The 25,474-nt window shown below is 41.4% G+C and overlaps 2 protein-coding genes across 6 annotated transcripts in view; one reads left to right on the forward strand and one right to left on the reverse strand.

Moving 5' to 3' along the window:
- The window catches only part of UGGT2 (UDP-glucose glycoprotein glucosyltransferase 2), a 192,237-nt gene extending 184,285 nt beyond the window's left edge, over positions 1 to 7,952 (forward strand). For 2 of the 4 annotated variants that reach the window (XM_026493491.4, XM_044381900.3), the window contains 2 exons: positions 49 to 5,045; positions 5,568 to 7,952. The gene's annotated coding sequence lies outside the window, so the exon portion shown is untranslated. The remainder of the gene's footprint in view (positions 1 to 48; positions 5,046 to 5,567) is intronic. The other 2 variants (XM_057307574.1, XM_057307558.1) reach the window with 2 other exon arrangements.
- The window catches only part of DNAJC3 (DnaJ heat shock protein family (Hsp40) member C3), a 76,828-nt gene continuing 51,917 nt past the window's right edge, over positions 564 to 25,474 (reverse strand). The window contains exons 6-12 of one of the 2 annotated variants that reach the window (XM_026493490.4): positions 24,396 to 24,577; positions 23,836 to 23,955; positions 20,160 to 20,265; positions 19,936 to 20,056; positions 6,793 to 6,925; positions 5,868 to 6,016; positions 564 to 4,286 (exon numbers count right to left, since the gene is read on the reverse strand). In XM_026493490.4, the coding sequence (XP_026349275.1) occupies positions 4,129 to 4,286; positions 5,868 to 6,016; positions 6,793 to 6,925; positions 19,936 to 20,056; positions 20,160 to 20,265; positions 23,836 to 23,955; positions 24,396 to 24,577 (969 nt within the window). In that variant the 3' untranslated portion in view covers positions 564 to 4,128. Of the gene's footprint in view, positions 6,017 to 6,792; positions 6,926 to 19,935; positions 20,057 to 20,159; positions 20,266 to 23,835; positions 23,956 to 24,395; positions 24,578 to 25,474 lie in introns of both variants that reach the window. The other variant, XM_057307597.1, reaches the window with a different exon arrangement.

Here is a 25,474-nt window from a genome sequence, read left to right on the forward strand (position 1 = left end):
TGCTTTCTGGGAAGGTTCTAAATAAGTGTTCTAATCCTTTAATTTTAGGTTGTGCAGAATCCTTGAGAAGAAAGCTGCTTGGGTTTGTAGTTAGAAGTCTGACGGTGACGGGGGCGCCTGGCTGGCTCAGTCGGTCGAACACGTGACTCTTGATCTCGGGGTTGTGAGTTCAAGCCCCATGTTGGGTATAGAGGTTATTCAAAAAAGAACTTTGATCAAGATAAACAGCATTCCCCCCACCCCAAGCAAACCCCTTTTAAGACTTACGCAGAAATGTGCAAATTATGGTATAAAACCCAAAGGCTTCAAACAAAGCCAATTTAAATATTAGATTTTTAATAGTATTGAAACCAAAGAACTGTCCACTTGAAGTCCTAGCTGTCCTAGGACTTTTGGGGTTCAGAGGCTTTAACCATTTCTGCTCTTTATGCTCGGACCTTCCTTCCGCTCCACACACAGAAGGCACCCTCCCGTCAGCCCAGCCCCGGACTACGTGCAAAGCAAAGCTGTAACCCAGCCTTCTCCAAAAGATTACAAATGAATCAAAAGTAAGAAAATACTGATTTGACCATAAATATTTTTATTAAATGTGAAAATACACAGGCATAAAAATATTACCCATATTTGCAGACATATCTGAGACCCATTTCAATTAATTTTCAGTTTCTTTTTTTATTAAAACACTAAATTGAGATGGATTACATTAGTCTTGTCTCATTCAGAACCAGCAAGAGCCTTACAGTAGGAATAGTTTAACTTCTCAAACATCACGTTTTTCCTCCTCCACACTCTGCTTTCCACTGCAGGCAAGAGGGTCACCGCAGGCAAGAGGGTCACCGCAGACAAGTGCAACACCACCTGCCCCTATACATAAAGCCACGCAGTGGCTAACTGTACTCTTCAGTCATTCAGCAAATGAGATCATCCAGTAAAAAGAAAAATCCCCACCTATTAATATCATTTGCAATTGCAGAATAGACTCTGCTACTAACAAAAGGAATGATCTGATTTAGAATAAGGATCGTATTCATTGACAAATTAGCATTTGCCTTGCTCCTTCCTTTATAAATATGGGAAAGTCCACTACATTCACTGAAGTTGCATGAATTTCTCTAGGTCACACCACGGACGGTACTCAGGGCTTCGGCAAGGCCCGTTGCCAGCACCCTGTACTTTAAGGCCAGCGGCTCTAACCCAGCCTGACTGAGGAGCTGGTTTTAACGTAAGCATCTTCTGCATTTTTTTCATGGTAAATGTCATAACTTCTGACCAATTTCATGCTTTTAAAGGTGAAATCTTCCATTTTCCACCACGAATAGGAAATGCTGCCAATTTCAAATTGTGATTCTATTAACCTTTTTCCTACTTGGTTATCAGTATCTTTCCCTTAAAAAAAAAACAACTATGGGAAGTTTTTACGTTCCATTATCAGAGTCCCAAAAAGTTGCTTTCATACTGATATTTAAGAGAAATTTTTAATACTGACTAAAGAGAAGGATGTTTTAAAGTTAGCATTACGTCCATCCAATTCACAGTCATAAACTATTGTTTTCGTTTTCAAGTTTTCATTTATCCATGCTAAGAAAGCACAAAGTTTCAAAAATGGGCAATAAATGTATTCTCCTTCATGTTTCTAGGCAGATGTGTTTACTGCTTGCTGCTGTGGAAAATACCCACCATGTACAGACCAGTGATACTTCATGTCAGGAGCTGTACCAACAAGGAAGGAAGGCGTTTAAGAAAGGAATCTAATACAGCTAAGCTAGGTACCCCGGCGATTTTACTTTTCCAGAAAGAGCCATAATGGTTACCGGGCAGCCACAGGCCCCAGAAACCAGAGCCAGGAGACTGACAAGTGAGAGGAACCCAAGAACAAGTCACATGCCTTTCAGTCCCGTGCTCTCCGTAGCGTGACGACCGCTGCCAGCAGGCCGGTGGGACGAAGGCTCGCCCTCTGCCCTTGGAGCTTCTCTCGGTCACGGAGGGACAGCACGGAGGCCCGTCCTTCTGCCGGTGCGGCGTCGCGGCTGGACTTAGGGGCCGGCACTGTCTTCGAGTCTCTCTCTGGCACCAGCACTCGGCACCATAGCTCTCTCTCCACTGAGGACCAGCAGGTAACTGCATTTCAGTTACGGTGACAAAACTGAATCCACGGTACCGTTTCAGGAACGGGAGTTACAATTACCGGTATGGACAACATCACGCCAACAGCCGGCCGGGCCCGCCCGCCACCATCCTGACTCCTCCGGCTCCTTGGGGCGACTTCTCGTCGTCTTCTCTGAATGGAAAGGCAAGGGATTTCATATGTCCTTGTTCTGATTCTCTGTGAAAATTCTTACTTTAAAAGTAGGTAGAGGCCATTGCTAGATCGCAATACAGTCACAGTGACATCATGTGCCAAAGAACCAGACTGGCAAAAAATATTGCTGATAAAATGGAGGCATGAGATTACTAAGATGAAAGAATAAAATGAATTTCCCTTGGAAACCCTTTCTGCACTGGCTTGAATTTTGAGACCTTCAAACAAAAGGAAACCTGCAAACTAGTCACTGATTTTCAAAATGCGTTGTTTATTGGTAAGAAATAAACTTCTAAATAGATGCGAAAAGCACACAGGTGTTCTGCTCAACGCCACTATGTGGTTTTTGTCTCTCGTGTGAAAACGTTTTCTCCACGCATGTTTCAGGATGATGGCGGAAGGAAAGGCTCTGTGCTTGGCTGCCGTGATCAGGACACCGCCTGCCACTGAAATTAAAATGCTTGATTTCATAAAAACAATATATTAGACCCATACTCATCAAAATCCTCTGAGGCCCAAACAAAAAACCTTTCCAGAACGAAGGTAGTAATTCTTATCTAAAGTAATTCTCTTACAGTTGAAATGCAGCATCAATAGTTCCATAAATATTTAATGTTCTTGATTAAAGTAACACTCAGTTTTTAGGGAAAAAATTATCCAGTATACAAAGACTGAATAAGTTCATTTCTTAAAAGGTAAGAGGAAGGTATCCCAAGAAGAGATGCCATCTTGACGGTGGAAATGCAGCCCGAGCTGACTAGGTTTGTAAACGTGTGTTTGTTTCTAGGCAGAACATCCAGAGGCATCAGGGTCGGGTCAAGGGGCAGGCCTCCTGTCTAACGCCCGCCTCCGACAGTCCCACGGAGGGGGGACTACAGGCCAAGAGGGTCGGCCAGGATGGAAGGATGGAAGAGAAGCTGCCCCGCCGCCTTTATTAAAAGTGGGGTACATGGCTTCTGTCAACTGAGCAACTTTACATTTAACTCTAAGGCAGTCCTGTTACAGGAAATTGTTTGGCTCACAACTTCAGTTGTTAAAGTATTTCATTCTGCACGTCAAGCTTATTTTAAGTAACACCACTGCTCTATTATCTGAACCTATGTTACATATTACTCCTCTTTTAATCTGTTTCATGTTAAACAAAAGGGCCCATACGTTGTTACGGTGAATTCTATGTCCGTGGTCTTCGGTGTTCTCTTGCAGGTACCCGACATGCAATGCTTCACATCCATCCACAGTCTGCACCTGGCCGCACCAACTACCACTTGGTCGCAGTTTTCTAAAAGATGGGTTCCGTCCCTCCTCCTGTGACAGCCGCGCTCACGCCAGCAGAGCTGAAACGCATATGCGTCGTCCACGGAGGCTCTAACAGATAGTGGCAAGCACCCAGACTGACCGTCCCTAAGAACGTACAGCTCAACACACCGGTGCCCTCTTCAAGAATCCTACAACACGGCCCTTCTCAGGAGGCCCAGGGCTCCCTCGGACGTGTGGGCGCCGCCGTCCCCGCAGGCTGGGGGGAGAGTCTGCGCACCCGTGCAGCCCTCGTGAGCCCCGCCAGCGCTGCGCCTCCCGCAGACCCTGCCCCAGACCCTCCGGCATTTACACCGGCTGCTTTGTCAGAAACAGAACCGGTCTCCGCCTCCCTGCCTCCACGTACCCATCAACCTCCCGTCTAAAATGGATAGAACGATTTTTCCTCTTAAAACAACTCTTTGGTCATGGACAAACTAAGATTTGAATTTTTTTTTCATTAGGATCCCGGAACAAGGTTTCTTTGTTTTTAATCTTTAAAAAAATTAAGGAATAAGAGCAGAAAAACAGCTGGTTTAATTGAAGTGGAATTTAAATCTAAAAGGTCCGCCTGAGCTGAAGGGATTGAACCCCTGCCATGAGTTCCAGCTCCTGTGGAAAGGGTTGCCGCCCCCTCCTTGTTGGCTCTCTGCATCCAGCGGATCTTCTCCATCATCAAACTTCTTCCTCATTTCTAGGAAAGAAACGAGCAAATTAGGACCCAGGTATTCACTAAGCACAGGGGCGGGAGGGTTCCTTACTCTCCTCTTATCAAAACAGTACACAAATCTGGGCTCTCCCATTCCCACCCAGCTCCGAGGCTTGGTCTCAGGAGAGAGAGCCTAGAGGAGGCCCAGCCCGGAGAAGGGGTGGACGTTCAGGGCTGACAATGGGAATTCATTGAAATTCAGGCCCCCTGAATCTTCTCGCCTCAAAAGCATCTACCCAAGGAAATTCTTCTCTGGAAAAAAAAATAATTGCAGAGAAGGAGACCTCCAAAAGTCCCACTCTTAGGATCAAAGAGCCATGTCACCACCCTGACCCCAGCAATGCAGTCCCAACCTGGCCAAGCGTCTAATTGGCTTTCTGGGCCTCCCTCTTAGATCCAAGCAGAACTAAGGGTCCCTGGTGTGCAGCTCAGGAGGCTGCCCGCACTGCTGTGCCCGGCAGTCCCAAGGAAGGTCTCTGATGGGACAGAGGAACACTGTGGGGCGGGGAGGGGCAGGAGAGCAAACTAACATCCTCAGAGACCAAAAGAACTACTTCATCCTTAAGGTAAGAACAGGGGCTAAGAAAAAGTGACAGAACACAAAAGAACTCTCAGCTGGTGCAAATGCAGTTCCTGATGCCTCTGTGACTGTCCGCCTCCCCTGTGCACGGTGCAAGCTCAGAGGACAGACCGAGGCTGGCGCCTATTTGCTTAGTGAACGAACAGACCATCCTGCTGTACTCGGTAAGTACATTTCTATTCTCTTGCGGGATCATAATTGAGAACAGAGGATCATAAAGCTTCAAGTCCATAGCATAAGCAGATGTTCAAAAAAGATTTGCCAAACGGGCATTAAAATGTGATTTCCTTCTATTTCTGATGAATCTGTCTAGCTAAAGTCATAGCTCCTACTGACACGGAAAGACACAAAAAAGGAGTGGTTATTTAATATTAAATTCCCTCTGGAAATGTCTAAACATTGTCCAGTATTACCTGGTTTCTCTGCCTTCTCTCTCATTTTCTAGCCATTTTAGCATATGATAAAAGCATTTCCAACACCCAGGAAATCTAATGAACACTGACTTAGGGCAAGATTCCTGGGGAACACAGAAGACAGGCAGCCCCCGGGCTAGGGGTACATTCCAGTCTGGAATCCCAGTTTCCCAGTCAAGCTCCTACAAGTTTGGGATGAAGAATTCATCATTGATCTGGGGAGGTGGAAGGAACCTAAGACCTCCCCCTCACTGTTGTACTTTCCTATTGTAGGTGTTAGAGCCGGAGCTCCAACAGCTCGAGTCGCTTGTGCAGGAAGAGAGGAGTCAAATCCGGCTCCTGCTTCCGTGTCTGCTGGTCTCCCCACTGCGCTGGGCACACAAGGGCCCTGAGTCTGGTGGGGCCTGAAACTGGACTTCCGGAACCGCAAGGCCAGGAAGCGGTCCCCAGCTCCTGCGGGGGGCCCGGAGCAGCTCGCCCCCCGCCCCCATCTGACACCGCCTCTAAGCCAGCAAAGGAGCAGACCTAGTAAGTCACCGACCACGGACTCAGCCGCTTCAGCACACACAGTACCTGGATCAGAGAGGACTTCTTTAGCAGCTGCGATGTCAATGAACTTCTTCTCCGCTTTCTTCTTTTCTTCTTCATTCTGGAAGTTATCTGGGTGCCACTGCAGTGCTAATTTTCGGTACGCTTTAATGATTTCTTGCTTTTTGGCGTTTCTAAGCAGTATTAAAATTAATACACATTAGTCAAGAAGTACCCGACACACCACCACCAAAAACTAAGAGACAGTTGGGACAACCGGGCTGCTGACTTGCCAGTGGGACCGTAACCGTGCCCCTGTTGTCACAGGCTGGGCGCCTAGCGTGCGGTCATTAAAGCTGGTCAGGCTTCAGAATCTCCATGGGAAGAAATTACGTTTGATCTCCGTAGTTTTCTTTTTTAAAAAAACCACACAGACCCGTTTTTAAACTTTCTGAATTTCTAACCTACCTGATACAATTCCTGGCATTAAAAGAAAGAACTCCGACTGAACCACACTTCCCATTTTGCTTCCTGGTTAGCTTCCTTAGTTCTGGTTCAGACTTCTGACTGAAAGACTGATGGTTCCCTTGCTCGGGGAAGGTGGATCTTGCCTGTAAGTTAATTCTCAAAGTACCACTTTATTCTTGGGCCTAGAGAAGTTTGCTTCCCATCCCCACCAAAAGAAAGCTCACTCCTCTTTTCCCAAAAAATCCAGGCTAGGGCCTACTTGGGCTACAGTGTCATACCTGTCACCAGCTACTCATTCCCCCCTCGCTGCCGTACTAGTCTCTATAAAGAAATCTACCTGTAACAAAATAACTTTATGATGGTTATGATCTGAAAGACGGTTAGGTTTAATCCAGGACTGAAATTCCATAAAGCAAGGAACTGAACCAGAGGAGAAAAAAGAGCAATGATAAGGTTTAAAACAGTTGATTAAAAATAACAATGTAAATTTTAAATAACTCACCTTTTTACTCCCAAGATTTTATAATAATCTCGTTTCTGCGACTGTTTCAGTAGCCTTTGTGCCTTCTCTAGACCTTCCCGAATCTGCTGATCATTTTCATTGTGTTCCTGTGCAGTTTCATAATCCTGGATAGCTGTCAAAATGTTGAAGATAATGATGTTAAAGGAACTGTAATTTGTAACCTCTACTTATTCTGTAAGACTGATACTCAAGTCACCATCCCAGCCCCTTCACTCTTTTGCCATTCCTGCTGAAAGCCTAAGAGGGATGGTGATGATTTTGTTAGCCAGCTTATAAAAGGCATAGTTAAGGCTGAATTTAGGTAGCTTTTTACTCAATAAAACTCACTGCCGTCTGTTGACTCGCACACCCCCTTCCCACACTACCTTCGCCACACCTTCCTAGCCGTACTTTATACAAAGCAGTCTCTCCATCACTACGACTGAACTCACCATTATGTAGGAAAATAAGACCATGGCAACGAAAATCTGCATGGTCAGCTACAGGTCCACAAATCAGAAGAATCAGAGGCTTAGAAAGGGAGCAAGCAGAGCCATCAGCAATCAGAATGTCTGAGTCACCTAGTGATTTCAGCAGGAACTATTACAGACCTACTGTTTTTAAGCTATCGATCAAAGCAGATGGCACTGTCCTGGCCTGGGAAGTCTGATAACAATCCACAGCACATCTTTTGCCTTGTTTTAGAATAATATCTGGAACACAAGGCATCAGGATACCTAAGTCACGTAGGAAAGAGTCAACATAGCAAGCCTGAGCCTGTTATCCTTACAAAGGCCTGCTGGCAAGGCTGGTCCTGGCTGGCATCTCAGAAGATGGCCTTCAGGAGCGTTCCCACCATTTCCTGGTAAGAACAGCTCACCGTGCCTCAATGTTTGTACAGACAATGGGAATCTGGGCTCTGGCAGGGCAGAAGGTGCCTGGCTGACCAACCCCTCATGAGTGGCCCAGGCACTGGCGCTCTAGTGAGCTTCCCTGGCAGACAGCACCTTGCATGTCTTGAGGAATTCTAGCTTGTCCTAGGATTTTAAAGAGAAAGACTCTTGGAATCTTCTACCTGCTTTTCTCCAGATTTTGTGCCACGTGTCTTTTCCCTTTGCTGATGTTACTTTGTATCCTTTTAGAATAAATCTTAGCCTGAGTACAGCTGGGTGCTGAGTCCCATGTGACCTCCTGATTCACCCAATCTGGGAGTGGTCTTGAGAAGCACACATCTCAAATAAGGGACTGTTGGATTCAAATTCTAGTTTTTATGGAAGTGCATTTCACCGTGGGGAAAAAAACCTCTCTCTGGATAACATGTCTGAGAATTCATCTTGGCAGCAGCTACTCCTGGAAGGCGTTCAGGAAGGCACGTGATGCTTCCGACATACTGCTGGACGGTCACTAGCAGACTAAGGCCATGTCACAATGCCTAGGGCATTCCCCTCACTTTATCTCATCACGCAGACAGCGGCCATTTTATTTCCCAAGAACAAGGATGAGTATAGGACAATAAAATATTTTGTCTTATTTCACTTTCACATAACTTTTACAGTATATTGTAATTGCTCTAGTATTAATCTCTTACTATGCCTAAGTTAAACTTTATCATGGGTATGTAGGTATAAGAAAGAACAGTACATCTAGGGTTGGATATGATCTGCAGTTTCAGGCATCCACTGGGGGTCCTGGAAGGTATCCCCTGCAAATAAGGGAGAATTACTGAAATTAGCCTGCACTACAGAGAAAAATGAACCAGCACTACTTCTGGCCCATGAGGGGAGGGGGATTATGTTTTAAGCTTTTATCCTAATTCCTGCCTCAATGAATTAAGTATTAATACGAAACATTACTACAGTCGCCCAACCCACAGTGACAACATAAAATACCTTTCCAATTTAGTACACAAAACTATCATAGTAGTGAGGTTTTACTTTACAATTATTACCCATAGCACTTGATATCACAACCTAGTAAGGAAATACACTTTGAAGGAATTTAATACAAGAGGAAGATGTTTCAATACATGCAATTTTACTATTTATGCACACTCCACATTTAAAACGTGTTTTTCATTCTTAAATGTTTAGAGTATCTCCCCCAAAGCAGTCTTCTATATCCTGCCCTTTTATTAAAACTTAAGGTAGATACATTTTTTCCCAATCCAGAAAAAATATAAAATTATAGAAATTATAGATTGTTTCCTACATTCATATCATTATAGGTAGGTAATTTAATTAGAAACTTAATATGGGTGATGTTAAAACTTCCATAGACATAAACTAGATATTTTTAATTATATTTTCTCAGATTCTCCCCTCCAAGGACTCATCTGTAACATCCAATCATGTTTATCCTATACCATAATTAAGCATCCACGAAAAGTAGAATGAGTCAGAAATATTAAGGCCCTGAAAAAAAAATCTATTTTACATATTAGCCAATTCATTTTCTATCCTCTGAACCTAAAACAAACTTTCCAAATCCTTTTTCTTCCATATTCCCCCGACTCAATTCTCCAGGAACAGTGTAGACGAGGGAAGTGCAGGAGTGTGCCTCCCTTCCATCCCACTCCCCACCGAAAGGACAAAATAAAAATAGAACCATGGCCGCACTGAAGACAGCAGACCAGAAATTTTCATAAATTTCCAGAAAAAAAGATGCAAATAGGATCATAATAATGAATAAATCTAAGTATAGAGAACCACAATCCAAGTAGAAGCCCTAGCAGATTTGGGAGCCATTCTTTTTGGCCAAGGATCCTCAGGTGAGCATTTAGCAAGCAGGTGCAGCTGCCGCACGCACCCCGCCGGGGCCCAAGAACCAGCCTCGAAACAATCGCAGTTGTGCATAAGGCGTGACCGCTCATGCGGCTGCTGGACCAGGACGAGATGCAGAACGGAGCCCACCGGCACTGGAGACCTCTGCAACAGGCCTGGAACAAACCAAGGAAAAGCAGTTCCGCCCAGAATTTAAACACACCAAAGGACCCCAGCAGAGAGGTAAAGCGAGTACCGCGCTGCTCACTTTGGCGAGTAGGCAAGATGGCAAGGCCCACAGGCGAAGTCTTCCCGTGAATCAGTCCTCCCACTTCCAGCCTGCCCGCCGCTCCCCAGGGCAGAAGCAGCATTTCAGAGACAGATGTGCGTGCCTGCAAATGACTTCCCTCTCTCACTCCACCAGTCCCTTAGCAAATCCCAGATCAGCTTCCCTTCAAAACACATCCAGAATCGCACTGCTTCTCACCATCTCCCCGCTACCACGGCGCCGCAGCCCATAGTTAACACGCCCGAACGGCCCGTTGCAGCTTCCATCCTCATTCCCCTGAAAGTCTGTTCTCAGTACGGGGACTTGGAGAGCCTTTTAAAGAGTACATCCGACCCCAACATAAATATGCCCATGGAACAGCAATCTTCTCGTCCAGAATGTCATACAAAACAATGCGCGCCAGGCCGGCTAAGATGAGCTAATACCGCCGTGAATCCAAGAGGAGAGGGGGAAGCAAACAGTGAAAAGCCCAATGGCGAAAAACATCACAGAAAATGCCATCAAAATATAGTCTCTGGGTATACGGGCTCACCCTGGAGTGACAACCTGTATCTTCTGCATGTTACAAGAACCATGAAATCCAGAGCCAGGCAGTGACGGTAAAGCAGAGGCCTTCCTGGGAAGAAGACACAGGAACAAAGACAACAGCAAATAGCCTTGGGTGGGCAGCCCATTTCGGGAGCCCCCACAACCATGTGCTCTCTGAAGGTGAGGGGCTCGCCCTTGTGCAAAAGAACTACCCAGACGGTGTAACAAAGGAAGGGGGTAGAGGAGCAGCCGAGCTGGCAGGAGATGACCTCCTGGCCATGGTTTGGTTCAGAGAAGCAGAGAGGGCAGGGCCACGCAGAAAGGCCCTTGTAGCAGGAGGCCAAATGTCTGTGCAAACAGTGAAGCAGAGAGTGTTTTAACTGTTAAATACAGAAGGCTGCCCTCTCCCCTGCACTCCCTTACACACACACGCCCCAGCACTCCCTTACACACACACAGCACATACACACACACATAGGCAGCATGCACGGGGAGACCCCTCCGCGGACAAGGGAACTGGTGGCCCGCCGCCATACAGAGCCACTGGCAGGAACCAGTGCAGCGCCAACAGTCACCACCTAACTTGCTTACACCAAGCCCCCGAACGCTGTGCTCCAGAAAACCCACCCTTCAGATGCACGCCTGCCTCAGTCCCCGTAGGGCGGGCAGCCTCCCCGAGACCAGCAGACTCCTGCTGGCACTGCGTCTCCCCATCTGGGAGTCGTGCGAGGCTTGGTTCCAGCGGCAGCGGCAACAGGTCACATTTCACAAGCAGACCAGAGCACACCTGGTCAAAACTCGCCACATTCAGGCCAGGGACCAAACACTGCCCACAACAGGCAGAGAGCCTCTGCAAATGACTGGCCTGAAGTATAAAGTGGCCAGGATGCAACAGCAGAGCACACACTGGAGACACTCCTGGGAGCGCCAAGCCCTGGGGGACAGGCGACACCCCCAGCAGGGGACTGCAGCACCTTTTCTTCATACACCATTGGCCTCAAGAACAGGAGACAGAGCTGACTTTCCTAAGACACAGAAACAGGCACAGAGACTTAGACAAATGAGAAGATGTAAGAATTCGTCCCAAATGAAAGAGGACAAGGCCACAGCCACAGGTGTAAATGAAACAGAGCTGAGTAACATGCCTGATAGAGAATTTAAAGCAATGACTGATCATAAAGATACTCCCTGGACTTCAGAGAAGAATAGAGAACACGGGTGAGGTGATCAACACAAGAAAAGGAGTAACACAGCAGAGATAAAGGTCTCAATAAACAAAATGAGAAACACACCTGATGGGAAGGAGAGCAGGCTAGAAAAAGCAGAGGAATGAATTAATGACCTATAAAAGAGTAAATGGAAAGTGATCCAGTTGAACGAAAGAGAAAAAAAGAATTATGCAAAACAAGAACAGACTTAAGAAACTCAGCGACTCCATCACACATAATAACATTCATATGAGAGGAGTCGCAGAAGAAGAAAAGGGGCTGGAGAATTTCTTTGAAGAAATAATAGCTGAAAACTTCCTTAATCTGGGGAAGGAAACAGACATCCAGATCCAGGAGGCAAAGAGAACCCCCAACAAAATCAACAAAAGCAGATCCAGGGGCGTCTGGGTGGCTCAGTCGTTAAGCATCTGCCTTCGGCTCAGGTCAGGATCCCAGGGTCCTGGGATCCAGCCCCACATCAGGCTCCCTGCTCAGCGGGAAGCCTGCTTCTCCCTCTCCCACTCCCCCCACTTGTGTTCCCTCTCTCACTGCCTCTCTCTGTCAAATAAATAAATAAAATCTAGAGGAGAAAAAAAAAAAAAGGCAGATCCACACCAAGATATACTGTAATTAAAATGGCAAAAATACAGTGATAAAGAAAAAATATTAAAAGCAGCAAGACAAAAGAAGATCGCTGCATACAAAGGAAAGCCCATAAAACCATCAGTGGATTTTTCAGCAAAAACTTTGAATATATCATGCCACTCCTTTCTGGCTTGCAAAGTGCTAAATGGGAAAAATCTGCATCGAAGAATACTCTACCCAGAAAGGCTATCATTCCGTATAGAAGGAGAGACAGACTTTCCCAAAGATTAGAGTTCATGACCTCTAAACCAGCCCAGCATGAAGTATTAAAGGGGACTCTGAGTGGAAAGACCAAAAGTGACAGTATGAAGGTAGAAAACACAAAAGCAATAAAAATGAAAATTTTGTAAAAAAGATCAGTCAAGGAACTCACAAAATAAAAGAGTAAAATATCACACCAAATACCTAAAACGTGGGGAGCAGGAAAGAATGGATTCAAACTTAAACGACCATCAACGTATTATAGCCTACTATATGGAGAAGAGGTTACATACAAACCTCATGGTAACCACAAATCAAAAACCACTAATAAATATGCAAAGAATAAAGAGAAATACAAATATATCACTAAAAACACCCCAGCAAACCATGAAAGAAAGACAGAAAGGACCAGAGAAAATCGTCAGAAACAACCACAAAGCAAGTAATTAAATAGCAATATGTACGTATCTATCACTAATTACACTGAATGTAAATGGACTAAATGCTCCAATCAAAAGACCTAGGGTGACAGAACGGATTAAAAATATGCTGCCTATAAGAGACTCATTTAAGACCCAAAGACACCTACAGATTGAAAGTGAGGAGACAGAAAAACATTTATCATGCAAATGGTAGCGAAAGCTGGAGTAGCAATAGTTGTATCTGACACACTAGACTTTAAAACAAAGACTGTAACAAGAGACAAAGAAGGACACCATATAATAATAAAGGGAACAATGTAGCAAGAAGACAAACAATTGTAAATATTTATGCACCCAACACAGGAATACATACATACAATACATACAATAGCTAATAACAAACATAAACAAATCAATAATACTACAATAATAGTACAGGACTTTAACATCCCACTTACATCAATATACAGATCAACAAAGGAACAATGGCTTTGAATGACACACTGGAACAAATGGATTTTATAGATATGTGTGTGTGTGTGTGTGTGTGTGTATACACACACACACACATCTATTTTAAGATTTTATTTATTTGACACAGAGAGAGCACAAACACACAAGCAGGGAGAGCGGCAGGCAGAGGGATAGAGAGAAGCAAACTCCCCATTGCGCAGAGAGCTGGATGTGGGGCTCGATCCCAGGACTCTGGGATCATGACCCGAGCTGAAGGCAGATGCTTAACCAACTGAGCCACCCTGGCGCCCCAGATTTAACAGATATATTAAGAACATTCCATCCTAAAACAGAAGAATATACATTCTTTCCAAGTGCACATGGAATATCCTCCACAAAAGATTACATATTAGGCCACAAAACCAGCCTCAATAAATTTAAAAAGGCTGATGTCATACCAGGCATCTCTTCTGACCACAGCACTATGAAACCAGAAGTCAACCCCAAGAAAAAATCTGGGAAGACCACATGCTACTTAAATAACATGCTACTAAACAATGAATGGGTCAACCAGGAAATGAAGAAATTTAAAAGTACATGGAAACAAATGAAAATGAAAACACAACAGTTCAAAACCTTTGCACACAGCAAAAGCTGTTCTAAAAGGGAAGTTTATAGCAAATCGGGCCCACCTCAAGAAGTATGAAAAATCTCAAACAACCTGACTTTACACCTAAAGGAGCTAGAAAGAGAACAAGCAAAACCTGAAATTAGCAGAAGGAAGGAATAAAGATTAGAGCAGAAATAAATGATATAGAAACTAAAAAATATAGAACAGATCAATGAAACCAGAAGCTGGTTCTTTGAAGAAAAAAAAAAAATAAAATTAATAAACCTCTAGCCAGACATATCAAGAAAAAAAGAGAAAGGATGCAAATAAAGGCACAATGAGAGAGGAGAAACTGCAACCAGCACCACAAAATACAAAAATTATAAGAAGATATTATGAAAAACTATATGGAAACTAATTGGACAACCTAGAAGAAATAGATAAATTCCTAGAGACATATAACCTACCAAAACTGAAAAAGGAAGAAAGAGAAAATTTGAACAGATGGATTACCAGCAAAGAAATTGAATCAATAAACAAAAAACTCCCAACAAAAAAAGTCCAGGACCAGAGGGCTTCACAGGGGAATTGTACCAAACATTTAAAGAAGAGCTAATACCTATTCTTCTGAAACCATTCCAAAAAATAGAAAAGCAAGGGAAACTTTCAAATTCATTCTATGAGGCCAGCATTACCCTGATACCAAAACGAGATAAAAACACCACAAAAAAACAGAATTACAGGCCAGTATCGCTGATGAACATAGATGCAAAAATGCTCACCAAGATACTAGCAAACCAAATCCAACAATACATTAAAAAGATCATTCAACACCATCAAGTGGGATTTATTTCTGGGTTGCAAGTGTGGTTCGGTATTTGCAAATCAATCACAGCATGATACATCAATAAGAGGAAGGATAAAAACCATATGATCATTCCAATAGATGCAGAAAAAGCATTTGACAAAGTACAACATCCATTCATGATAAAAACCCTCGACAAAGTAGGTTTAGAGGGAACATACCTCAACATAATAAAGGCCACATATGAAGAACCCATAGCAAACATCATCCTCAATGAGGAAAAACTGAGAGCCTCTCTCTAAGGTCAGGAACAAGGTAAGGATGTCCGCTCTCACCACTTCTACTCAACATAGCACTGGAAATCCTAGCCACAGCTATCAGACAACAAAAAGAAGGAAAAGGCATCCAAATCAGTAAGGAAGAAGTAAAACTTTCACTATTTGCAGATGACATGATACTATACGCAGAACACCAAAGACTCCACTGAAAAACCGCTAGACTGATAAACATACTCAGTAGTCACAGGATACAAAACCCATCTACAGAAATCTGCTGTGTTTCCATACACCAATACTGAAGCAGCAGAAAGAGAAATTAAGAAAACAATCCCATTTACAGTTGCACCCAAAATAGTAAGATACCCAGGAATAAACCTAACCAAAGAAGTGAAAGACCTGTACTCTGAAAACTAGAAAACAGTTCTTTCTGATGAAAGAAACTGAAGACGACACAAAGAAATGGAAAGACATTCTGTGCTCACGGATTGGAAGAACAAATACTGTTAAATGTCTACACTATCCAAAGCAATCTACACATTTAATGCAATCCCTCCCAAAATACCAACAGTGTCATTTCACAGAGCTAGAACAAACTATCCCAATATCTGTATGGAGCCACAGAAAACCACGAAGAGCCAAAGCAATCCTGAAAAAGAAACGCAAAGCTGGAGACATCACAATTCCAGACTTCGAGTCATATTACAAAGCTGCAGTGATCAAACCAGTATGGTACTGGCACAAACACCAGACACATAGATCAAGGGAGCAGAATACAAAATCCAGAAATACACCCACAGTCATATGGTCAGTTAATCTTTGACAAAACCGAAAGAAGGTCCAATGGGAAAGAGACAGTCTTTTCAACAAATGGTATTGAGAAAACTGGAGAGCCACATGCAAAGAATGAAACCGGACCACTTTCCTACACCATACACAAAAATAAATTCAAAATGGATTAAAGACCTAAATGTGAGATCTGAAACCATAAAGGTCCTTGAAGACAGCGCAGGCAGTAATTTCTCAGACGTTGGCTATAGCAACTTTTTTCTAGATATGCCTTCTGAGGCAAGGGAAATAAAAGCAAAAATAAACTACTGGAAGTACGTCAATGCAAAAAGCTTCTGCACAATGCAGGAAACGATCAACAAAACTAAAAGGTAACCTACTGAATGGGAGAAGATATCTGCAGATGACATATCCAATAAAGGCTTAGTATCCAAAATATATAAAGAACTTAAAAAACTCAACATCCAAAAAAACAATCCAATTTAAAAACGAGCAGAAGACATGAACAGACATTTCTTCAGAGAAGACATCCAGATGGCCAACAGACACCTGAAAAGATGCTCATCATCACTTCTCATTAGGGAAATGCATACTGAAACTATAGTGAGTTACCACTTCAAAGCTGTCAGAATGGCTAAAATCAACAATACAAGGAACAACAGGTATTGAGGAGGATATGGAGAAAAAGGAATTCTCTTACACTGTTGGTGGGAATGCAAAACTGGTGCAGCCACTCTAGAAAACACAGTGCGGAGGCTCCTCAGAAAGTTAAAAACAGAGGTTCTTCAAAAAGTTAAAACTAGAACTACCCTACGATCCAGCAACTACATGACTGCATATTTACCCAAAGAATACAAAACACTGATTCCAGGGAATGCACGCACTACGTGTATAGCAGCATTACTCACAATCGCAAGGCTGTGGAAGCGGCCCAAGTGCCCATGGACAGATGAACAGGTAAAGATATGGTATATATCTACAACACAGTATTATTCAGCCGTAATAAAGAATGAAATCTTGCCATTTGCAATGACATGGATGGAGCCAGAGAGTATTATAATGCTAAGTGAAATAAGTCAGAGAAAGACAAATACCACATGATTTTGCTTGTTGTGAAATTTAAGAAATACAACAAAACAAGCAAAAGGAAAAAGACAAATCAAGGAACCGACAATTTTTTTTTAAAGTAATCTCTACACCCAAAGTGGGGCTCAAATTCACAACCCCGAGATTAAGAGTCGCATGCTTTACCGACTGAGCCAGCAGGCGCCCTTCAGGCTCTTAACCACAGAGTACAAACTGATGGTTACCAGAGGGGAGGTGGGGGAGGGGATGGGTGAAATAGGTGATGGAGATTAAGGAGTGCACTTGTCATGATGAACACCCAGTGATTAAAATAAAAACCTAAAAAAAAAATGGCTAAGATGGCCAATTTTATGTTATATGAATTTTCCTACAAGTAAAAATAAAAAATAAATGTTATACTCAGACTCAAATTCAGGACTATTTCGAAATTCCATACTCTTTCCACTATGACCTTATTGATAAACTACACTCATTCCTTCAGCAAATATACGAGTGCCTGCTATGTGCCAGGCACAAGAAGCAGAGATGGATCAGTTAATAAAATAGCCACAGGTCCTCACATAGCTTAAGTCCTGGCCAGGATAATTACTAATCCCATAAGGACACTTGAATCATCCCTGTATTCAAAGGAACTTTACCGACTGTTCAGTATTGCTTCGATGTCCATTTGCTTCTCTCAAGAGCTATGAAAAGAATTACTCATACAGATCTGAAGAGCCTCCATTTTTTGTGATCTCAGAGGCATCCTCAAGCAATAGTATTACTTTACTTTCTTTCTAGTCAGTGGAATCCCCTAATATATTTCCAGATAATTCTGTCATAATCCCCAAATTAATAAATCTCCATGTTCCATTATTCATAAACCTAAACCTTGTTTTTCTTCATTCATTATATTCCTATCATTTTAAATTGCTTATTTAAAAAAAAAGATAAAACCAGTAAACAACACAGAAAGCCCTCATATTTTAGCTCAGGATTTCAAAATACGATTCCGCCTAGTTAGGTAAGATTATCACTCGTCTACATCATTTACTGAACCTTCAACTCAAATCGAAACAAGCCAAGTCATACCCTTCAGTTTTAGTTAGACAGGCCTTCTTGGCACCCACCCCACCCTCCACATTGAGAGACTTAGCAGTCCCATTCTCAGTCTCTCCGTGAGGTTGCTGAATTGCCATACTTGTGACTCAGAACAACCATTTTATTCTATCAACCATAATTCAGAAAGATTCCCCAATGTATAATCCAAACATACCAACGACGACAAAGAATAAACTAAAGGGAAAGGGAAAAACAGACTCCGAAGACAGATCTACTCTATTAAATTAGTACTAAGCATCTTGTTCTTCAAGAATTAAGCTGTCAAGTTTCCCTAAAAAACAAGTCAGTTTCGCATTCGAGCTACAAAACCATCTTCAAATTATCGTTAGCAGCCTGCAAGATTTAACCTTCTTTTAGCAGCTAAGCTTTTTATATTCTTCTGCAACTGCTCTAATTTCACAATTAGAGCTGAGGATTTAAATACAGATGACAAAAGTACCTTTGACGAAGAGTTCGAAAAACGAACAGGACTGCAAAATCGTCGAGTGTGGCCAGTCTCACTGAGCAGACACGGTAGCTCAAAAGTGAAAAGAAAAGGGTGCGAACAGGATCTTCCTGAAGGTCATTCTGATTACACACATTTCAAGCCTTCATCAAACCAAGGACTATTCTATGAAATGTCCCACAAATAGTAGCAACCAGAGTTGTCATCACTCACAGGAAACTGCTTAGTAGCAAGATTCTTTCCAAATGTGAAAAGCAGGAAAAAAGTGAATGATCAGTGTGCTTAAAAAAAAAAAGAGGGGCACCTGGGTGGCTCAGTCAAGTAAGCGTCCCAACTCTTGATTTCAGCTCAGGTCACAATGTCAGGATCGTGACATCAAGTCCCACTGGGTATTGACCCTGCTTAAGATTCCCTCTCTCTCTGTTTCCCTCTGCCCCTCCACACCTGCATTCTCTCTCCCCTTCTCTCTCTCTCAAAAAAAAAAAAAAAAAAAAAAAGTACCACAAATCTATCTGAATTATCAGTCGCAGATGCATTCTCAGTGCATTTAAAATGTCATCCAGGATTACCACTTACCATAATATAATTACTTTAACATGACATTAATACATATTAACAGCCACACGTTTTATTATATAAACATTCAGCACTTAAATGAAGGGGGGGGGAAGAGTACCACAAGCCAAGTTTCACCAGCAAAACACTCTTACCATCTTCAATTTAAAATGCTTTACCTGATTTGAAATGAAAACTCTGTAACAAGGGCTATAAGGCTCACTTCTTTTAAAAACCATCATACTTAAATGTTCATAGCATATTGTCACATGAAAAAGTCATAAAACAATAAATGTGAAAGGATTCTTTTTTTTAAATATATTACTGTGTATGCCTTAGTTCTCTTCCAAGAATAGGATACTGCCCTTATTTATTCAAGGCCCTTACAACATCTAACAGGAAACTCTCTCCGTTACTTCAACTTGAACAAAGTAGGATAAGCAACTATCCTAATGTTACGCAATGGCTCAGTGGTCACAGGAGATCATTTTATATTTAGGCACATACAACATATATATGTATGTTGTAGGTCTAATATGTATACTATGCATTTGCATAGAATATATATACCTGCACTGTATGAAACATAGACTAATATAGATGCAAGAAAAAGTCTGAAAGATTTAAATCCCAGATGAACAGTGACTACCTCTGGATGATATGAAATCTAATACTTAAATTTTCTATGTTGCTATTTAACTATTCTAACTTGTCTACTACAAATAAAGGCTGAAATTTTTATTTTCATATTCCACTGAACTGGTTTCAACAGCAGAACACTCTCCTCATATGGTAAACCTTTCAAGTTCCACTAAGGAAGAATAATTTTCAAGTTCTCTGCCATCTTCCTATAGTCGTCAACATTTCCAGCTAGTCTGGTAAACTTGTTCTAAACAAAAGGATGTTAAACATGTGCTAATTTCATATACACCAACTTTTAGATCCTACAAATCAAATTCCTTAAAGATTTACCTTCATCATACATTTCTTCTATTAAATAGGCCTCTGCTCGATCTTTCAGAGCATTCACATTGTCAGGTTCCATCTGTAAAACTTCAGAACATACTCGAATAGCTTCAACAGGCTTCTCATCCTACAAATATATGTGAGTAAAGGATTTATGGTTGTTATTTATGTTATTATTATGTTATTCCATATATTAAGTTTTTAATTTCTGGGAACCAATCAACTGTTACCTTAGAAAAGCAGTGGCAAATCCTTTCTTTTGAACGAATCGTATATTCAGGAACACTTGGCTCTGTTTTCATGACAGATTCGTATTTGCTGGTTGCATCCGTGTATCTATGAATGAGCAAATCATGAGTAACAAGGAAATCCTATTTCCAGAGCTAAAGAAAGGAGCCTCTAGCCTTCACTACATTAATCAAGTCACCTGAATGAGCAGGTGCCTTCAAACACGGCTTTTACCTTACCACTCTACAGTGGCAAAGAAGGTAGCCCTGCCTGCAAAAGTCAGGAGATAAAGCACATGACCACAGACAATGTGGACGCACAAAGCATACCTGTGAATACCCAAGTGATGAATTTCTTTACAGAAAAATGCTCACGATTTTGAAACTGAGTAAAACACCTTGTTAACGTCTGACTTACACAGAGCATTTTCAGCAAAACAGAGATCACATTTTATTTCTTGGTCGCTACACACCTTCACAAAATAACAGAGCCCATTAGCTACATGCCATTTTATACAATGAATGTCAACATTCACAGCTAAGTGTAATGTAGTTCCTTGCAGAAGGAAACTGCTTAAATACCCAGCTTTCTAAGAAATATAAAAGCTATTTCAGCTTTTATAAAAAAACTTGTGAAAAGTATTAGTCACGTTATACACTAAGTTACTTTCCTTAGTAATGGAAAACTAAAAGATATATTTTTATACCATTGTGGCACCTTATTCCCAAAATGCATTACAATCTTCACATTTAAATGCTGATGTATTAAAACACAGACTTAAATATAACATTTAAAACAGAAGCTATCAATGACAAAATCGTAGCTGGGATATTGTTCTGTAGTTTTCCAAGATGGTCCAACAACTGTAGGACACTGTACTACGAAACCTCACTTTACTTTTTACAACTACATCTGAAACTATGATTATATACTCAAAATAAAAAGTTCAGTTTGAAAATAACTGCATTTCACTTAAAAAAAAAAAAAAGCTTCTGAGAAAGTGGAGTGAATGTACTTTCCCCAGTTCCTCCAACTAGGTACATTTAAATTAAAATACCCTACACAGTACATATTTGTAAAATTATGAGAAGACTCAGAAAGAGGAGAGAAGGTAGACCATTTGAGGATGGCACATTTACACTGAACTAATCCCAAATGCTGTGTTCTTTTTAATGCTGATATGCTTTTATGTTCTATGCATACAAATCATAAAGTTACATAGACGATAATACAAATCTAATATACTTGTTGATTCTACAGTGGGCACCTGTGTTGCTCTTTTTGACCTGTCTGAGCTGGTAGCTGTAGTTGGGGGGATGGAAGCTTAGAGGTGGGGAGGAGAGGATTCTCACGTTCCCCATCAGTATCTTGGTGAGACCTGAACTCTTCAGCCTCTTCACACAAAACTGGATAAGAAGATAGTTATGCATTTTTAGAGTTAACTTCCAATTTGCATACTTTGCTTAGAATTTGGAGGAAATTTTTTGAAAGATAATTGTCAAATTATTGGAAATTTGTTATAGTAATACTAGTATAACATTTTGTCATACAAAATTAATATTAACCTCTTACATCTGTTAGAAACATTGTTACACATAATTTGACTTGTGTTGATTTTGTTTCACAAACAATGGTAAAACTTGAAGAAGAAAAAAAAAACCACCTAGGGACCTTGGGACCTGAGGGAAATATAATATGATAAATTTTCTGGATTTTTTTTTTCTTCACATACCCAGACTTGGAGCTGAAGCAGCCAGCAACCCAGAAATGCCAATGGGTGCAGACAAATAAAACCAAAAACCCAGCAAGAGCCTGCTCTCCCAAGCCAAAAGACCTGGGAAGGGCAGCCTAGCAAGATAGAAAACTTTGACAGTAACAGCTCTATTCCAGCCAAACACCACAGAAAGAAAGTAAAGCCCCACCCCTACCAATGCCAGCAGGTCAAGTGGAGACCCTCGACTTCCTGCTGAGGCTGTGACAAGGTGTGCACACACTGTACCAAGGTGGTGTCAGAGAAGGCCAAGTACGGAGCCAGGAGTTTCATCCATGGCTAGAAACAGTCCCCAAAACTCTCACCTGCTCCAAGTAGTAGTGAGAAGCCCCACACTTCAAGAATCAACAAAGGTCAAGTGGGAAACTTCTACCTCCCTGACAGTAACAACGCAATGCCCACCCCTGCTTCGCTGGAACAATGTCAGAAAAAAACAGCCAAAACAGAAGGTTTAAATTAAAAAAACAGTCTTACAAAATCAAAGTGTCCAGGTTTCAACTAAAAACCACTCGTCATACCAAGAAACCATAAGATCTCAAACTGAATGAGAAAAGACAATTTCAACTCCAAAAGGACAGAGATGTTAGAATTACCTGACACAGATCTTAAAGCAGCCATGGAAACAGCAGCAATGACACACATGCTTAAAGCAAATGAAAGCAACAGACAGCCTTGGCAAAGTAACAGAAGAGCTACAAGAATAACCAAATGGAATTTGCCTATTAGAACTGAAAAATAGAAAAACCCAAATAAAAAGTGCATTGAATGTGCTTCAACAGTAGACTGGAGGTGACAGAGAAAAGAATCAGTGAATTGGAACGATAAAAAATGACCAAATCTGATCAGAAAGAAAATGAGCTAAGAAAAATGAGGAGAGCCTCAGGGACCTGAGGGGCTATAACAGAACAGCTAACATTTACGTCAGTTGGAATCTAAGAGGGAAAGGAGAGAAGGCTGAATAAGTACTTCAAGAAATAATAGCTGAAACTTCCCAAATTTGACAAGACGTAAACCTACATATTCTAGAAGCTACGTAAACTCCAAGTAGGATAAAAACAAAGATATCCAGGGGCGCCTGGGTGGCGCAGTCTTAGTTAAGCATCTGCCTTCGGCTCAGGGCGTGATCCCAGATCCCTGGGATCGAGCCCTGCATCGGGCTCCTCTGCTGGGAGCCTGCTTCTTCCTCTCTCACTCCCCCTGCTGTGTTCCCTCTCTGCTGGCTGTCTCTCTCTCTGCCAAATAAATAAAATCTTAAAAAAAAAAAAAAAAAAAAAAAAAAAGATATCCACACCAAGATATATCACAAACTTCTGAATATTCAAGGCAAAGAAAAAAATCTTGAAAGCAGTCAGAGGAAAATGCCTTATTTTTAGGGAGAAGACCATTAGAATGACAATAGATTCCTCTTCAGAAACCATGGAGGTCACAAAGAAGCGGTACAATATTTTCAGGTGCTGTAACAAAAGGCCTAACCCAGCATCCTGTACCACAAGAAAATATATACTCTGTATACATCTCTGTCACTCTAGATACAACATTAGCTTTTAATAATCAATTTTTATGTCTACCTCCCACCCTAATCTAGAAGCTTCTTAAGACCAAAAACCATGTCATATTCATTTCTGCACCCCTAATACATTGTCAGTGCCCAACACAGGAGATACTCAATACATATTTGGTGAAATATAAATATATCTGCTGGTAAGAATACTATGCAGTTACTATTATTTATATTCTGCCGCATTAAAAAAATGTACAGTTGTAGTAGTTTTGCCAAGGCCCAGTGCTTTCTAGGATATACTACCCTCAACGGCTAACGAGTAAAAGAGCAAGCAGTTCAACTGTTATTTTGTGCCCAGAAAAGACACATAAGGGAGGCTCTACAGTGCAAACAAGCAGACTCTTACCTGCCATCTCTGATGAGCTCTTCAGCTGACTCGATGAGCTTATTCAGTTTCTTTACTTGTTTATAGTGTGCGAAACACCTTTTATGATCCTGGTCAAGTTTAAGACATTCACGAACTTCACTGCTCGTATATTTAAAAAGAGGAAAATACTCCAAGTCAAAATAATCAATGAGTAGTTTTCCATACCAAATATAGAAATCACAATAAGAGGTATTTTTTGGTAACAATTAAAACAAACAGACCTAATAATTTACCATACACTTTTACATATGGCACTGTCGCACACACATGTATTAATTCAAATTAAAATGACTTAAGTAGGTTATACATAAAACACCCCACTTTGCTTCTACCAATATAATATCTCTATTTTCATAAGCATTGCTCATGAAAATAAACTATGTGGAAATAATAACTTAGGGATAACACAAAATATAAAAATGAAGAATGTAAAAACAGCTTTAACCACAGTTTTAACTTAAAATTGAAAAGAAAATGGAATTATTATCTTACTGCCAACAAGAAAAAGATGAGGAGATGTGCATGTCACTGGAACTGACCTGAGGGACAGTTCATGGTCTCCTAGTTGATAGTACAGTGTGCTAATTTTATAAAAAGCCTCAGTATTATCATTCTTCAATTTTGATGCAGCTTTTAAGTCACTTATCGCTTTCCTAGGTTCCCCTTCTTTTATGAAACATTCAGCTCGAAGTTCCCGTAGTTCTGCATCCCAAACACAAACCTTGAGAAACAAGAGAACTAGACTTTAAGAAACAGTAAACTATGCACACTCATGCTTCCCTCCCACATATTTTGCCTCCATATTTATCAACATGAAACCATCTCCAGGTAATGTGATTTCTTTTTTTTTTTTTTTTTTAAAGATTTTATTTATTTATGTGACAGAGAGACAGCCAGCGAGAGAGGGAACACAGCAGGGGGAGTGGGAAAGGAAGAAGCAGGCTCCTAGCGGAGGAGCCCGATGTGGGACTCGATCCCGGCACGCCGGGATCACGCCCTGAGCCGAAGGCAGATGCTTTAACAACTGCGCTACCCAGGTGCCCCAGGTAATGTGATTTCTATACCGTAAATAGTATTAAAAAGTCTGATACAATTTAGATGTGACAAAACAATTTCTCCAAGAATATCTTAAATAAAGTCTACTGGGGGAAGGAATATCCCAGATATACTAACGAGGCCCCTTTCCTACTTCCTTCAATTATATAATTTTAAAGCTTTGAAAATAAGAATACATGGCATTACTATATTAAAAGGTTGTTCCCAGTGAAGCATATCTGATTTTGAAAAGAATATTCTGTAATCAGGTTTTTGTACTTAATCAACAATTCTAATTTCTAGTCTCAAAAAATAAAATCTAGGTTCTGCATCTGCAAAATATTTCTGTTCTACTGATAACTAAATAGAATTCTCTTTTATTAATTGTTGTCTCTTTGAAATTAAATCCTTGTATCACAAAAAGAAAGAAAAGAAGAAAACCATGTGGGAAGGCTAATAAGGCTTTATCATTTCTACTTTATCAAAAAGTCGACAATGTTCATAAATGGACGAGTATTCTTTAAACTTAAGCCCAAAAGTCCACCAATAAAGCCTGTGGAAGTATCTTTTATGTATTTCTCAA

Source organism: Ursus arctos, unplaced genomic scaffold, assembly GCF_023065955.2.
Source record: "Ursus arctos isolate Adak ecotype North America unplaced genomic scaffold, UrsArc2.0 scaffold_10, whole genome shotgun sequence".
Taxonomy (NCBI): domain Eukaryota; kingdom Metazoa; phylum Chordata; class Mammalia; order Carnivora; family Ursidae; genus Ursus; species Ursus arctos.